Here is an 18,285-nt window from a genome sequence, read left to right as displayed (position 1 = left end):
TTTGTGATACATTTATTCCCGCTACTGCAGGGTGTACCCTTTGAGGGTACAAGTATATTGTTTTATTTTTGTGACGTTTTTATGATTAGATTGATACAATTTTAATCATGTATACTTACTTAATTCGCGATTCAGTATGATATCTGTATTTTTATTCTAAACAAGTCAATCTAAAGTGACCTACATACAACAGGGATAGGCATTTTTGTTTCATAAACATTTATAATTTTTTTTTAAGAATGTTTAATAAGGACAAATTAATTCGTTGCTTTGCGGATTTTATGCATTTATCACAAAAGTGATTAGGCGAAAGAAGTGGAGACAGAAGAATGTAATTATAAAGAGAGAAAGTTTTCTTTAATTTTTGTTTCTCGAAAATTTTTATTTTGCATGAAAATCCGCTGCCTATAATTAACACGTTAAATGTCAAACAGAAAAGTTTGCAATTTTGTAGTACTGAAAATGAAAGACGTAAAATATCTGCGAAAATAGCTATTTTGTTGACTGATTTATTTAATGTTAGCGGAGAATTTGTTTCCATCATAAGATCACAAGATTGCGCATTTAAAGTAACGAGTTATTATTTAATTTCTATTTTTAGAAGCTAATTAATAAATGTGCGCACTTGCATAAGCAACCTTCGTTTACGTCTCTCACAGAACGGTACACAGAGTGCTGCATTAAATTTAGAAAATCATTAATCTCCTTTATGAAAGGTCTCGTGACCCAACGCAATGTGTCCATGCGAATTACATCATGTTCGCGTTTATTCCTGGCTACGCGCTTTTATGTGTTTTTAGATCACGCTTGTTCATCTTTAATTTTGTTTTTACATTGTCCTACGTGCACGAAGAGGTTCGTAAACCTAGATATGTATCTATAACATTTTATTTTTAATCATTCTCTCTGTTTCCTTTCCACGTGGTATTAATCAATCGTAGCTTCAGCGTAATGTTTTTTATCTTTTTAAGTGTAAATTACTGTAAAGAGGCTAAACGTACAATGATATTTTAAGGAGTTAAACTAATATTCCTAAAAACTCTGAACGAGAATGTGGCGAGCGACTTAAACACTTATGTGTAAAGAGGGAAAAGGGGTGTACAGTTACCCCAGAAAGTAAAACTATCGTTCGCATTTCCATGAAACTGTTCCTAAAGAACGAACGCAAGAGATATAATTATAACATCTGTACGAGTATGTAGACAAATTCATAGAAGTTTAGAAATTTATTATTACATAGCTAAAACTGAAAGTTCTTAATTTTCAATAACAAGAAATAATTGAAGACCTGTCACCACGTTAATTGTCGTAGCATCTATACATGTTTAGGCGACTTAATTATTTAATTTAAAATTTTTATGTTAATAAATACGATGTAACAAGTTCGAATAAGTTTGGAAAATGTGATCTGAACCGCAGATTTTTATACAGAACACACATTATCTGTGCTGATTAACAGAAGTTAAATAGCAACGATGTGTACGTTGAAATTCTATAAATATTTTTATTGCTGCATATTTGATCTCTCAGAATTCGCGATCGACGCGATAAGTCCGTATTTCAGTTTTAGTTTCGCTAAATAAATTATTACATCATTTCTCTGGTATTTATGGTTGCTGGTTGGGTGGTCAATGATGCTAACTTTCCGAGTCGATTGTATGCTAGAAATTCGTGGAGGTAGAATTACCTAGCCGAGATATTTCAGTTTTTATTCAGGCAGAGCCCGTTTTTGTGCACACAGAGCAGACATGTGTGTGCAGACTCGTTGTGGAACAGTCGGATAATTAACATGTTAAAAGTTGCTCGCAGGTACTTCCACCGAGCGGTTTTCGCGTGCAGGGAAATTCTTTGACGATCCACCGAGCCCGGTAATTCGCTACGTCACGACACCGTCGAATGGACGCGAAACACCGCCGGTACGTCTTCGCGTTTTTCATTGTCTCGTAACCCAACGAGCCCGTCCAGTGCCGTAACACAGTAAAAGCCACTTACGCAAGAATCAATTTAAAAAATTGAATGGCCGCAGGTGAACGCAGCTTGCGTAACGAGACCGTGCGACGAATCGTTCAGAGACATTGTTCGCGAGGGTTGCTCCGGAAGTGCTACTTGGTGGTGATCTAGACTTTAAATTGCCGCCAAAATTGCATTTTACGAACCTCGGAACCAACGAGGTCCCTAACCTCCTCTCCCTCGGATCTCCTTCAATCCTTTATTTTACCTTCGTACCTTCTTCTAAATATTATTTAATTAGGGAAAGTCAGTTCTCAAGTTCTGAAGCTAAAAGTTTGGAAAAGCAAGAGATCGGTCAAACAAGTTACCTTTAAATCTAGCACTTCCAACTTTTGGGTTCATCGAACTTTAACTCCTCGCTTTATGATTCATTTTTCAGCTGCAGTGATCGCAACTTCCGTCGTTTTATGAGAAAAAGGAAATTGATATCTACCGTTACATTTTCTCGAATACTCAATATCGATGACTGCAAAATGGCATTTTCTTTCGGATTAAAAGCTCGCTTAAATTGAAATTCATTTTAACAGATTGTGTTCAGAATCTTCACTCGATATTATAAATAAGGCGAGGGTTAAGCCTTACAGGCTGAAATGAGGTTTCTTTTTTTTTCCAAAAACCATTTTGACCAGTTGGTTTTTCTTTTTATGTAACGGAGTTGTGAGGCACGTAGAAAGATACCAAGCATTTTTAAAAACTACCGAATGACGAAGAAAATATGTATTGACCTCGCCGAGTGACTCTATTTCGCATACTAAGGGTTGAAAGAGAACTTTTAAGTTCAATGCATAGAATAATAAATGTACTTTTCACAGAGACGTTTGAACCTAGGAAAGTAACTCTTATTTAAAGTTTCCGATTGACAAAACATACGATTAGGTTAATCCACAGAAAGGTATGCTTCAGACGCAATTCCCAATTGAAATCTCTAGCATCAAATTTCTTTAATTGCAGGTTTCAAATGCAATTAGTTTTACTCAAATAAATTGCATGCGTTTGATACATTACTTTGATTCGTGGAAAGCTCAATCACTTAATCATAATTACACGCGCACATGTGCAACCATGTATACAGTAAATGGGATATTTGTAACGCACCAAAATGTTTGCAATTAATCGAATATTACGAACGTTCGTTGCACAACTATATTGATCGAACTTCGAGCAACCTATTACGAAAACAATAAATGAAGAACGTCGGAGCCGATTCAATTCTCATCGATCGGAAAGACAGTTCTTAAAAATATTCATTTGTACGTCAAACAATAGTTACCCTCGCTCAAATATTTTCATGTATTTGTACCTTGAGTCTACCGGATTACCGAATTCGAATATTTTTCAAGAGAGAAACATAAGGTTGATTCAACGGTCTGCTAATTGAAAGCATAATGAATAATATCAGTTATTTGATAGAATTCCTGATTTTCAGATGCGAACAATATCGAAATATTCAATTTTCGTTCGCGCGCGGAATGATCGTGCGTTGACATTCGTTTGAAATGTTATGTATACATTAATGCCATTTCATCGAAACGTCCGTCTCGTTTGATAACCAATTAAATTATGCTCACCTACGTAATTTCCCTCACCATACGGAAATTTTTACCATTTCGTGGAAAATCAATCATCAGATTATCATTGACGAAATCAATACATGGAAACATACTCTCTCGAAATGATAAACCTTAATCCAAAACTCACATAAATTATGTTGATTCCTATCGAATTGGCAGGTGAAAATCAATTTCACCTTGCAATATTAAAGACACTATAATCGACGATTGCCTAAATGTTTGTATACATCCACACATATTAAATGACGATTAGTTAAAAATTCAAAGGTCGTGAGAGTGCAATTAAGACCTGTCATTAAGACTGCATGGAAAGCGGCTTTCTGTATCTCATAGCGATCAGCGTTGGCCGTACAATATTCGTATGGCAATCATTGTGGACAGCTAACATAATTCACAATTATATTATTCCTGGAATGAAAAGAAGAATCAATGCTTGAAAATAAGAATCAATAAGAATACAATATAGAATAGATAGAATAGATACAATTTTTTTCTCAGCAAATAAGAATCAATAAGAATACAAATATAGAGTAGATAAAATAGATGTGGAATAAAATTTTTTTCTCAGCAAATAAGAATCGATAAGAATCTCATTGTTTAGAAAAAGAAAGCGTCGAAACGTTTCTAGACACATATTTAAAACTCAGCCATTTCAGTTCAATAAAATTTCAGTTTTTTTAGTTCATTTGGCTACTGATAAAAACTTTCTTGAATGCAAACATCACTGTGAGAATGAAGCTGTAAACTATGTAGCCTGACAATGTAATCTCTACAACCCTCAAAGAACAGAGTTGCATAAGAATCTGCGAAGAATAAGGTTGCAACTACCCCTTAGTAACCCCTCACTAAGGGAGGGCGTTAACTGCATAGCCAAGTTACTTGCTTTATGTCTTCACTATCCTGAAAGAATGTGTAAGGTTAATAATATAATTTATACACTCACATACACACACACACACACACATGCACACTCATATAAATATACAGATGTAAGCAGAAATAAATCTCCATAGAGGTTTCAGAAATAGAAAAACTAGTTCCTTGTTCAAAGTCACAGGGTTGCAAAACTATTCTCTTTGTACTATTCTATTTCTACAGAAATTCTCTTGGAAACATTTTCAGATGGAACGAACGCTGCCACACCGATACAAAACAACAACACGCCGGTCGAGCACCCAGGTGACTTTGACAACGCGAGCGTTGGCAGCGGGAACTCGAATCTCAGCACGGGCGCGCTACAGGTACGAGGCGAGCAACAAGTATAGAAAGATCGAAGGTAGCCCCGGAATCGTAAACGTCGGAGAATAATCGCAGACGGTGGGATTTCTGTATTTTCCAGAACATCAGGGAACAGATGGCGGCCTCGTTGGAACGGATGAAAGAGCTGGAGGAACAGGTCAAGGCGATTCCCATGCTACAGGTAAACGTTGCACCCGACGATTCGGTTTTACGTGTTTTCTTGTCGCGGATCCACATCGCATGAGTCACGCGTGCATATTCATTCCGTTGCGATACTTCCGACAGGAACGCGTAATTACGAGAGCCCGGCGTAATTAATCCGTCCTGATGTTCTCCAACGACCACGCTCCGCAGAATTATGATATTAAAACGGGCCCATGTTGATGGAACGAAACAGATTTTTAGGAATTCTTTCCGAAGAAATTCATTTGACAAAAGTGCATGTCTCGTACAACTTGCAGACATTTTTCTGCTGCGAAATCGCTGAAAATGATTGAGTAACAGCCTCTCCCTTGGAAGGCAGTGTACTTCGCAGTAAACACGATTTATATTAAATCATCGTCAAGTCATCGCTATTAATAAATGACTCGATCCAGTGGATCAACGAAGGATTTCTTTTTCGATGAAGACTTTTCCTTTAATTCGCGGAAAGGGTACACGTTGAAAATCTTTGTGTTAAACGACCGCCATTTTGTAACAAATGAATTCTTTTCAGAAATCCTTCCTTCATCCACTGAATAAAACTATCAAGCATAATTACAGGGTTTTAAGGTGTACACAATTTAGCCTCCCCAAGTCCAAGGAACCATATCGTAAAGTACCAGTGCCGAAGGGCGGGTAGTCATTAAAAATCGGTACAAACGAGCGGGTCCGGTCACCCCCACCCTACACGTGCGTGAAACAAATGGGAAAAGGAGCGGTCTGCGAAAGTGACAACGACCGAGGACCCAAAATGTCAGTATACTAGTAGAGTTCAGAGTCCTGAGAAGAGGACATACAGTTCAGATTAGCAGAGGCACTGACACAGTTCAGAAGAGTTTACCGAGTTCAGTTCAGACAGTTCAGGTCGCGTGGACAGTGGAGAGTAGTATAAGTGTTTAGACAGTTGTTTACATTTAGTCCCGCCACAGTGATCCTTCAAACTATAGTGCAGCACATCGCTTGGAAATCTTTAATGCGAAACAATCGTATCAGTCTCCTCTGACTCGCGAACGTAGTTGACATGTACGGAATGTTCGAGGAAATAAACAGCCCTAGATGTTGGCATTGTTCGATGTGCAATTTGATATTGCACTATCTTATCTGTATGACGCTAGATTTGCTGGTAAGTGTTTCCATTCATGCCTCGGTACGGCAATACACAATGACAAATTCAATTTTCAAATGAATTTGCAGCTAGCTTTTAAAATGTTGTCTCGGAAATGTAATACGTATTATTATAATAGTTACTATTAGTATTAATGTAGTTTATACGTTCGCCTTGCGATGTATTGATGCGTGCTTCAATGAATTCGGCGTCACCGGTCGTCGGTGACCTCTAGAATGGTACCATCAAATCAAATGCCGATCGGTGCTGATTTCTACACATTCAACAGTATTATCTTAGCAATTATCAAAGAATAAGGATTTAAATAAAATACGTACATTCAAAGTATTTCCGTTAACTCTTAAATGACGAACATCTCCTTTTAAATTATGACAACAAGGACTTCGTTACTTATAATTATATTGTAGATTTCTGAAACTTCGATTCGAATCTTTCGTACAATTTTATCATTTCGACATTTTATTATCATTCAAATATCAAAACGACATCAAATTGACCGGGCTGTTGCAATAAAAAAACAGCCTCGCAGGCAATTCAAGCAAATTGATAAAAAGCAATTAACGATCGGGTATTATTGTGAACATACTATACGATCGACTCATATCTACGTTAATAAACATTCCATACACCTTTTTTATTATTCCAATAAAATTTAAATATTGAAGCTGCCCTCTTTTTATGTCACAGTAGAAAAAAATAGTAATCATAGTACTTATTGTAATCATTGCAATAAAGAAGAATGTATTTAGAAGTAACAATATTCTAATGATACAATGAGAAAAAAATAAGTTTATTGTATTACTTGGAGCTAATTTTTTTCCATGCCAACTGACAGATATCTGATTTTTAATGAAATAGAAACAAAAAATATATAAAAAGTAGAGGCTGTACTCCTTATCGCGAGACACCCTTCAATTCTGTTTCGCTCTAGTTCCCCAAAAGGGAGCAGCAAAGATGCAAATTAAACATTCGCAGCCCACTAGCAAGTGCACCAACTTCTGTGTCGCGTAGACGTGCACCTCGCAGCAACGCCTGCAGTCTCGGTGTTAATAAAAGCGTCGCAGATAAGCAAACAATAATGGCAACACAGTCTTTGTACAACTGTTTAACTGTCTCGGATATAAGAGCCGACACGTCGATCGGTACAGTTAGTATTATGCGACGAAACCCTGAGAACCGTCGCCGCCATTGAACGAGCGGGATCGTCTTATCCGAGTCGCGGGCGAAGGCGATCCGCTCTAATGATGTCGCGCGTCTCATTTCTTTTTCTCTGCTTTCACATGGTCGCCGCAGGTGCAAGTCTCGGTGTTGAAAGAGGAGAAACGAAATCTTCTGCGACAAGTGGACGAGCTCAGCAAGACGAATTCCCGCAACGACGCGTTGCACAGGCACCGGAGCCAGTCGTTCTCGGAACAGCGGGTGTCCCAGCGAAATTTGAAGAACGCCGCCACCGTCCCGACGCCGACCAGGGACATGGGAACGATGTGCGGCGTCATGACGCGGGACGTCGGCGTCTCGCACCAGCAGGTAATGCCCGAAGGCGGCCGGCTTTCCGGTACCATAAGCTCTATCGCCGGGTTTCGATCTGATTTCGATCCTCGCGCGGGTGAAACGCGCGAAACCGCTTGGGAATGCCGGTTCCACCGAACCGAGAACAATTTGCATAGTTCATAGGGGGTGGGGCGGAGAACTTTAATTACCAAAGAAATCGGGGAATTAACATCGGACAGGTGAGAAAGTCTTTTCGCCAGACAAAGCTTCGCGGAGTCGATGATAACAATCGGAGATTCGCCACCGGTATTTTGGTTTTCGAGCAATTTTTAGGATTTTGTTCAGAAGAGCTATTGAACATTTTGTATTCAAATTTTGCACTTGGAGATTTGAAGTGCGTAAGTTATTTTTTTTTTCAAGTAAAAGTAATCAAAACTAGAGAGTATGTTTTACATAGTGTACATACGTATAATAGTTCGCTGCATTCGTTGTGTTGTTGAATTCATATTTCTCATTCCATCGCCATAGCAATTTAGAACTGGCGCGAAAAGCGAGAAGATTTTCTCGCGAACTTGGTGAATTTATATTACATGACTCGAGGGAAACTTCGAAACGGAATTCATCGGAGAAGGAAGTTACGTTGAGGCTCGAGCGATCGAGAAGCTGCGTTTGAAATCGCAATGGACGATATTGAAACGTGAAGTTAAAGACCGTTTAAACATGCAAGAATTCACTCGGTTTTGATCGTAGCGTGATAAATGGGTTTTGCATATTCATGTAAGATTTTTAAGATTCCTCGTTTGTAACGCGAGCAAAGTTGAAATTTCTAATTTCTGTAGAACGTTGTCCGGATAAAAGAAGACGAAACTTCAATAAATCTTTCTAATTGATACGCTCGCGTGTACTGCACGTCAACGTCGCTGATCGACGAGAAGACTTTCTCAGATTCGAAAAAGATCTGGCACGCTTTGTGCCGGGCGCGTAAACCAGTTCTGCGGATAGAAATCGGCCATTTATTTCTCAGCGGATAGCAATTACAGTAATAGTTGGAGTAAGTAACGCGGTATTGTTACGTGATCAGGTTCGAACCCGAGACGTCGGCATGATAACGAGCACCCCGATAAAACGATCGCTGCAGAGGAGTCGATTGCAGATCGAGGAAATCGTACCTGAAATAACGCGCAACAGCTCGTTGATGCACGACAGGTCGTCGTCGTGCCTGGACAAGCTCTACTCGAGCGACTACTCGCGGGACAGCTGGAAGTCGACGTTAACCCGTAGCCAACTAATGTACGAGGAGATCGCACCGGAAGCGAGGATGATGGATCGTTTGAGACGGAGCCCACTTCAAACCGAATCGATACCACCGACCAGTCCGAAGCTTGCCAGAGACGCGAAGAAGTTTCGCGACATCGGTATCAACACGAGGGACAAACTGAGAGACCTCGTGTTCAGTCAATTCGTGATCGAGGACATCGCGCCGGAAGCGAAGAAAGAAACGAGGAAACGATCCTACGGTACGTCCACCGTTCTAACGATGAAAGACGTACTGACGAAAGAGGACGTCGCGGTCATCGTTGACGATGCTCTCAGGATATACAAGAGCACGCTGATCAAGGACACCGTGTCCAGAGGATGCCAGTGTACACCGGAACCACCAAAAGTCGTCGAGAAGCGGGACCAGTTCGCCCAGGTGACGGAACCGTATAAAATGAGGGCGAACGTGGGGGTGACGGTGAAGCCGAGAATGTCCGACGTCGGTATCGAGGTCAGGACTGGTCCTGGAACAAGGACCATTGCGGTTGGTCCTGATCCAATGGCCACGCAACCTTTATCCCTCCACTCGATGAATTCGAGAAGCTATTCGTTCAATTACGGCGACACCAAGGTGAAGAGGAAAGCCACCAGGTCCGTCAGCGTGATGGTCGACGATCTGGTACGGACGACCGTGAAGAGCACAGACACTTCCGGTCTGGTTCCCAAGAAGAGGGAGTTCGGTACCTCGCCAATTAAGAAGAAGTTCACGGACGTCTCCGTCGGCGAGTCGGTCAGACCACACATTTCAATCTCCTGCGCGGCGAACTACTGCGACAATTGCAAAGAGACTATTAAAAACTTGGCGAAGCAGATCATAAATAACGCGGAGAACAATATGAATCATCAGAACACGAATCTCGTCTCGAGGATACCCAGGCCGTCCCACATATCCTTGAACAACTCGATGGAACAGAGGAGACAGTTCAAGCGGCAGGACACGTACACGAAGATACCGGCCGTTAGCGTGATCAGATACGATTCCGATAACAAGGAGCAGTATGACAATAGCAATCGGTGAGTCATTCGTTATCTTCTGCCTTCGAGAAGTAGTGCTCCTATTAACCCTTTGCGGACGAGAATTGTTTCCGCTGCACCTTTTTGACGAAGTCAATGAATCCCCTGTCAAACAGGTACTGCAAAGTTAAATGCAAGAATTAAATGAAGGAAGAAATGTAATTAATAAAAATTTGTCCGCAAAGGGTTGACATTAAAAGGAAATCTCGTATTATTAAATTTTGTTGGATTACACGAAAATTTAATTTAAATATAATGAACGGTACTGCTCATAAATATTTGTCTACAAACATTAATGTTAGATTTGATGAATAAAATCATTTCATATGTTGAGTTCATAAAGTAAACAATAACATGATAACAAATTAAAAAATTATTTGTATACACCGATCATTGCTTTCAATAATTTTTAGTATTCACTGAACTGATTTTACTAACGTTTTTACTAGCATTTTATAGTACGTAGTTTGCACATTCTTGGGTGTGTCCGCTTTTCTTGTAGAAAGTATAGACTTTTATCTTACTGTCTAAATTGTCTCATAAAATTTCATTAAAACCCAGCAATTAAGTTTATGGAAAGCAAATTACGTTAATTACTATAGAGTTCATTTTATATATTAACATAACTTCCATATTTGTGGCATATATACTGTGCACAAAATTTCTCTCGTTCGTGTATATATAAAATTACCCTCTCATTTTCTTCTAGTAATTCCTGTAAATGAATAAATGCAGTTATTAAAAAATCGATTTAGCAATTATGTACAATCAGTCATTAAATACAGGGAAAGTGCAGGGTACGCCATCTGTCGCTGACAAGGCGAAGGGTGGAGGTTAGGGGTGGTTTGGTAAAGTCTGTTCGATCAATGTATCATGTGTTCAATGACAGGCGCATGTCGGGGGATTGTTAGCTTTTTGGACTCCATGGTTGCGCGTCGGATGCGTCATAAGTGTTTTCGGAGTGGTGCGCAGAGGTCAGATTGTAAATATCACCCGAGAGGTCAGTGACAGAGAAAGTGTACCCTAAATTTGCTACGATCACGATATGGTGAACGAGTAACCGCGTGTACGATCTAGACAGATCGATGCTGCAACAGCGGCAACAACAACAACAATCTACCCGTTTCGTTCACGATACCGAGCTCACCGAAGTATCGTCTGCTCGTTTCGTTGAAAAAGGGTAAATTTTGTCCAAAATGAAGCCTGAAAACGCTAAACATTAAAGCATACGATTTAGTTCAAATAAATCAGGTTAATTGGAATCTAGATAAATGAATTTTCTATTTCTCTATTTCTAGTATCGAACAATTACAAGGGGAGACGAGAAAAGATGAAAAGTCACAAGAAATCTACATGGCGGAGAAACAAGCAGACAACGATGAAAAACACGAGCTTCCGGAGTCTGCTCTGTTCCAGCCCATTCAAGAGAAGCCTAGAAAGAAGGTTGAACCTTCTAAGGAGATGCTGGCTGCCATGAAGGTTCTAAACGACAGTCTGAAGAAGTCACCTAGCAAGAATATCTCCCACCAGATGAAAAACGCCATCAACATCATCCAGCAAGAGTGGTTCAAAATCTCTAGCACAGTAAACGCGAATCCGTTAGAAGTAGAAGATTATTTAGACTGTTTCGAAGAATGTTCCAGTACTTTGTTGGAGTACATTGTTAACATGACTGACTCTAGTGGGAACACTGCAATGCACTACGCAGTATCCCATGGAAACTTCGATGTTGTATCCATCCTTTTAGATTCTAAAGTCTGCGATATTAATAGAGCAAATATCGCTGGCTACACAGCTGTGATGTTAGCAGCACTCGCAGAGGTCAGAAATTCCACTCACGAATCTGTGGCAAACAGGTTGTTCCAGCTAGCTGACGTGAATATTCGAGCAAAATTGGTGAGAATTATATACAAGCATTATTCGTTGTAAAACTAAGTATCAATCGATAACATAGTTGTATCTTTTTTTAGCATGGCCAAACTGCCTTGATGCTGGCAGTATCTCATGGTCGCAAAGACATGACTCAACTGCTCCTGGATGCAGGCGCAGCAGTTAACATTCAAGACGAAGACGGCAGTACAGCTTTAATGTGCGCAGCAGAACACGGCCACACCGACATCGTGCGATTGCTACTTGCACACCCAGACTGTGATCCATCAATCGTCGATATAGACGGCAGTTCCGCTCTAAAAATCGCGTTAGAAGCAGGCAATCGAGATATCGGCGTGTTACTATACGCCCACGAACGCGTGAACAGAGGAACGAGTCCCTATTCATCAATGAGACGGAGTAGGAGAGGGTCGAAACCAACAACGCCCACTGGACCCTCTCCTTCGGCTCCGGTTAGTCCAGCACCATCCCGTAGACTTCATTCGTCGACTGTTTCACTAAACTCCTCAAAATATTCTGCTAAATAATTCACAAAACTAATTGTAAGTTGGAAGACTCTCATTGACATTTTACCGTACCAACAGTTTATACACAGATAACTTCACAAATGTATCATACAATCAAGGAATAATGCAATCGGCGTCTCGTGTTTCCTATATTTATTGCTAACGACGTTCTTTAGTCTGTATCGTCGATCACAATATTTTAAGATGCTAACCGCTGCATAAACGATCATATTCTTGCCTAATGGTTCATTAGCCTCCGACACATGCGTTTTTAATTTAAGATGACCAATTAACTGCTCAACTTTGTATACAATTATTCGAGGGAAGTTTGAACGTGTCGTTTTTTGTAACGCGAGTCCATCGAATGGACTTGCACGGAAGCGTTGTTTTGCGGCAGAACGGACTCGCGTAAACTGAAACTTCTTTCTAGGTGCTATCAGAGTAATGAACCTGTATTGTTGATAGATTGATACGGTAATGTCAGTAGCGTGGAACTTCGGTAATGTAACGGACACATTCAAAATTTGATTCTTAACTCTAGAAACTGTGTGTGAAAGTACAAAAATAATTTCGTATATAGAAAGAGTCACAGTGCGAGAATCAAGTAACGTCTTCCAACATCATCCTGTGGCATTAAACATTCCAAATCGTTAACAATCCGAATTTCTGGACACAGAAACGTTCTTTTACATTCATGGCAACGCATTCAAATTTCAGGCCTAATTTCCGTCAAGCCCTGGGGATCAAACTGTCGGTAGAATAATTGTGTACTGATACACATAGAAAGACATAATTACATGTAACGGTTACATGGTGCACAAAGCGCGGCGTACGCGACTCATGTTGAATTTATATACAAGAAACATTCTTAGAACTTATCGATCTTCGTTTGATGTTAAAGTAGAAATGTTATAGACATGAAAGTATAAATAAATATAGTATCCGTGGATCACGATGTAAAATATCGAAGGGCATACGAGGGAAAATAGAGCGTATAAGTTTTAACAGTTGTTAAAATTTGTTCAGGGTACGAGTTTTATATAGAATCACGAAAATGTAATTTCTTTTTCATTCCTCGTTTATGTGTGTCACCTTCGTCCTAGGAATTGGTATGTGTAAAAAGAAGTTTTAACGTTGAACGTTTCTTAATAGGGTTGTGAATATCTAGACGTAATGGACGTATTTAAGTTCAACATCAAAGATTTAGGTTAACATTGTAATGAGTATTCCTATTGTTAAGAATCTATATTAATGTTAAGTGGCGAATTATATATACATCTATATGTATACATTTAGAGGTATATATATGTATGTATATCAACGGTAGCACTGAATCAAGTAAAAATAGAATCGTAGGTAACTAGAAAGTAGAGAACTACTTTTCATTGTTTGTGCCTTTATATTTAACATATTATAATTGATAATAAACTCGAGGGAAAACAATATGAAATAATTGTATTGTAATTTATGAAGAATCGATGTAAACAATATATAACAAACCAATCAGACTTTACTTCCACAGTGTATATGCACTTATATAATTTCCCTGACCCATGAAAAGTGTTATTATTCGGATTGCATTATAACATATAGCAATCATATTATTATATTACTCAGTAAATTAATGTCTACAAAAAAAATTACCAACGATCTTCTATATCTTCAAAGTCTGCTTTTCTTATCATAAACAAGCCTTAAATTTTTACAATTCATACATTTTGTTATCTTCAGTGTCTAATGATATAAATTTTGTCTTGATAACAGCCATCGGTATTTCATAGTTGTAGATTACAAAATCCCACGCACATTATTTTTTTAACCAGTATTAGAACATACACATTTCATATCGAAGTTTAAAAGAGACCATCCTGAATTTAATAATGAGCTATTGTCATCAACACCACTATCTTTTAAATTTTTTCATATATTTAGCTACTGTAAGATTTTTACTAGATGACTTTAAAAACATATTAGACTATTTTTAAATAATTTTACTCGAAAACATTCTAGTTTACTCTTTATTTCACCGTTCTACTAATTTTTTATGGGCTGCATTGCAGCTCTGTTTTACAACTCAATACCCAGTACATGATCCATATTTAAATAAGAACAATTTTTTGCAACGATCATTGAAAAAACAAAAGTGTTTCCGCATTTCAGTCCACCCTTGTGTTCTCTGTTTTTTCAGACGCCTCGTGACAGGCAAGTATGCTGCCGAATATTACAAAATTACTCTATGGATAACGTACAAAATAGGCATTTTGAAGATAGTCCTGTCAAAGATTTTTTTGCAAGAATCGCCCCCATTCACCTAAATTTCCACAATATAATGCTTGCAAGCTTTTTTTTTAGCTCAAAGTTAGCTCAAAGCTCAGACATGGGTCAAAAGGCTTTTTTCAAAAATTTAATATGGATATGATATATTAAGTATTGCAATGTCCATTACAAAATTACAATATTATATAGGAACTGCGTCAAATTTTTTCAAGCGAGAGAGCTCTTATCCATATAGCCCTCTAGCGGTGGGAAAGGAAATGAATACGCTCCATATGGTCGTGATTCAGTATCAGAGACAACATTGTAACCAGTAGCGTATTGGCGTTTACCAATTAAATCTAATATTATTTCTTATTAACGTTATCATAATGATATCATTACCTACCGATTGAAAATGTTTTCCTGAACAAAATAAGCCCAAACACGGTACAAATCGGATAATAATATCATCGGGTTGTGCTGCCTTTTTGTTGCGCCTTCGCCGAAGGCCCTTCGGCCACGCGGCAGAGTTGGGCGGTATCCGATGAAAAAATTATTTGAACGGCTTTCGGATACAAATTCTCTGTTCTTTTGTTTCTATTCGAAGTCGGATGAATCGCGAGAAGTTATTTGTATCTTTATTCGTCGAGCGTCTGGTTTCGAGATTTGTATTCGACGTGCCTCCGGATGATTTTCTAGCTATCTTCAGGATTTATTCGGATGGCAATACTTAATATATCAAATCCATATTAAATTTTTGAAAAAAGCCTTTTGACATAGGGTCTGAGCTTTGAGCTAATTTTGAGGATTTATTCGGATGGTCGGATACAACGCCCCTATTTATTTGACGGATTTATTTGTAGATACTCGGCGTCGCCGACTATCCGAACGATTTTAGGCGTCGAATAAAAATAAATTTCAGAATGTATTCGAAGGCAGATGTCGCGGTGTTTATTCGTAACTTTTATTCGATATTCGAAGCTCGATTTGGCCAGACGATTTTATTTGAGGATTTATTCGTGACGAGTATTTGGCAGAGATGAAAATGAAATGTATCTTTTATTAGAAATTGTATTCGAAGTTCGGATGGCTGACTTTTTTATCCGACGTTGCCAAGCCATAAATACATGTCTCCACAGAAGATATTCCACTCACCGACTGAACAGGAATTGCTGAAGCAAATCACGAAATCACATTTTCAAGTCACAATATAATTTAGTAACTGTTAATAATCGTGGTATATCAATTGTTCCATCACAAAATGTGATTAATATAAGTCGTGTATGTGAAGGTGTTATTAAGTTGTGCATACTGCAAGATAAGTTACAGAATTTGTCATATATGTTAAATACTGTTTTGCGGCAGCTAAATTCATAATATATCATAGAGCATAATTCAGCATAGTAACAATCAACCGCTATTGTATAATCGTTGGATATATAACTGAAAGGCACTATTACAACAAACTAGTTTTATTTTCTGGCAACTAAATATATTGTGTTTTTATTAATCTGATTAATTACATTTTCTATACAGTGGAGTCCGGATATTTCATTTCGCTTCTAACGATTCCGTCAATTTGTTTATTTATTTAACAGCATTTGTGTACTGTGGGGCAGAGCGAGCAAAAGATTATGAAAATCATTACCATTAACATCACAACAGTTATGAAGAAACCGAAATGATGGGGGAACTGTTACGAGAATATCGGTTCCAGCTTATATCGGTTCTTCATAATTCTTTTAAGAATCGGAACCGATATTCATAACAGTTTCAATCCTTGTTTCGAAGATAAACCAGGAGAAGTTTTCGGAGAAACAGGCGATTATAAACTCTCTCCAAACCAAGGGGCGCTTGAGAGATGATAAATAAAAGACAAGAAGATACAGTTTTGCATTATTTTTATCTAAAACTTATTTGATTGATTTTTTCTTTAGAAGCTGTCCATTCTCTGATGTGACCGGGGGGCCCATGGCTGAAGTATGAGGTAATTACGTTGTAGAACAGGAAGTTAGAGGAGTGGCGAAATTAGAAAATGTAATTCTAAATTTTGTAAGCAAAATATGAGAGCTGACTGATAAAGCTCGCAACGCACAAAAAATGAATATGGATCTATTATTAAGTATTGCAACATTCAAAAAATAATTACTATATTACATAGGAACTGCCACAAATTTTACTAGCGAGAAAGCTCTTGTCCTTATAGTCCTCTAGCGGAGGGAAAAGAAACTAATAAGTAAGTAATATACCACAGCAGAGAGGATAGAACAAGACAGGATAGACAAAGATCCCTCGTTTAAGGATCATCCCCCGAAACTTGTATCGCCTTTCTCCTGAGTGTCTGCCTGCGATGTGTCAATTGTCATTGAGTGGAGTACAGCAGCCTGTCTTCCCGCTTCTAGACCCGTACCCAAGCCCGTAACGATTTCTTAGGGCCAAGTCAATAAATAAATAAAAAATGACAATGTCCCACTCGATCGTAACACAGACCCAGACATGATGTCTAGACAATTCTAGAAAAATATAATGTTAAGTTCCCTACATTTTAATTTAAATAAGATAAGTTAATTTTTAAAGTAAGTTAAATTACAATCAAAGTAAATACTTTTGTCTACACGTATAACTCCACACAATCAAATTGTACAAAAATTTTAACAGCTTACAGCTGGCAAAAATTGTTCGAAGAAAATTATTCGAAGCGTTTGAATAGCAATACAGATAAAACCAGTGAATACAGATCAAATTATATCGTGTTTAGTGTCATTTTAATCAGAAAAACTCCACAAATAGGTTGGTGGAAGTCGTATACAAAAATAATGAAAAATAAAGAAGTTTTGTCATTTGATTGGTAGTAGTTTCGCACTGATATACCTGTTCTCGCATTGGATTGCGCGGCTGCCGTTTACATATTGTACCGCTCGGCGATCGAGGTGGCCCGAGCTTCTGGGCATGAGCCGACGGGACTCGAAGTCGCTTATTCGAGCTGACGAAAATTATTCCAAATTTATTCGGAAGAATTAGTCGTAGCATTCGAATAACAGTAAAGATAAAAAATGAAAATGTAATTTGAAGCTTCGAATATAAAAAAGTATTTTTATTCATCGGATAAACTCTCATCTAATAAAATTATTTATTCGATACTCGTCCAATAAAGATGCCTTTTTTTATTCGAACCTTCAAATAACAAATAAAGATAAAGTATCTTTTATTCGAATTTTTTTAAAAATAATTTTTTATCCCAAATAATGCCCAATTCTGCGAGGGCCGCTAGCAGCATGAAAGATTAAATTAATATTTAATTTAATTTAATTATTACAAGGAGTGTAATCATGAACAAAGCGTATGCACTTGGAACTGTTATAGAAATATGTAAGGTCACCCTGTCGATGAAGTATCGAATGGGGTTTATGACACGAGCGACTGGAATCCGCTTCTTTTGAGGAGTTTAGTGCACACGGCATTTTTAGCCTTCCTTTAATTAATTTTGGAGGCAGGCCTCTGGAAGTTGTGAATGCATTCGCTTGTACGGTCTGGCTTGCGACTCAATAGCGATTGTTGTCGTACCATAAAACTCCAGATGTGACACAGAACACACACAGGTAAAGGACTGAAATATGCAAACACTTTCGTTTTTTTCAATGATCTCGCAAAAATTGTTCTTCTT

General features: G+C 38.3%; 1 protein-coding gene across 3 annotated transcripts in view; it reads left to right on the top strand.

Moving 5' to 3' along the window:
* Positions 1–13,878, top strand: part of Kank (KN motif and ankyrin repeat domain-containing protein 2 kank) — a 91,233-nt gene extending 77,355 nt beyond the window's left edge. For all 3 annotated transcript variants that reach the window (XM_076785325.1, XM_076785326.1, XM_076785327.1), the window contains 6 exons: positions 4,704–4,822; positions 4,921–5,001; positions 7,441–7,674; positions 8,720–9,969; positions 11,268–11,865; positions 11,940–13,878. In XM_076785325.1, the coding sequence (XP_076641440.1) occupies positions 4,704–4,822; positions 4,921–5,001; positions 7,441–7,674; positions 8,720–9,969; positions 11,268–11,865; positions 11,940–12,386 (2,729 nt within the window). In that variant the 3' untranslated portion in view covers positions 12,387–13,878. The remainder of the gene's footprint in view (positions 1–4,703; positions 4,823–4,920; positions 5,002–7,440; positions 7,675–8,719; positions 9,970–11,267; positions 11,866–11,939) is intronic.
* Positions 13,879–18,285: the final 4,407 nt, after the last annotated feature.

This window comes from Halictus rubicundus, chromosome 3 (assembly GCF_050948215.1).
Source record: "Halictus rubicundus isolate RS-2024b chromosome 3, iyHalRubi1_principal, whole genome shotgun sequence".
In the NCBI taxonomy this organism is placed as follows: Eukaryota; Metazoa; Arthropoda; class Insecta; order Hymenoptera; family Halictidae; genus Halictus; species Halictus rubicundus.
Note: the sequence above shows the minus strand (reverse complement) of the source record. Positions and strands in the feature narration are given on the sequence as shown.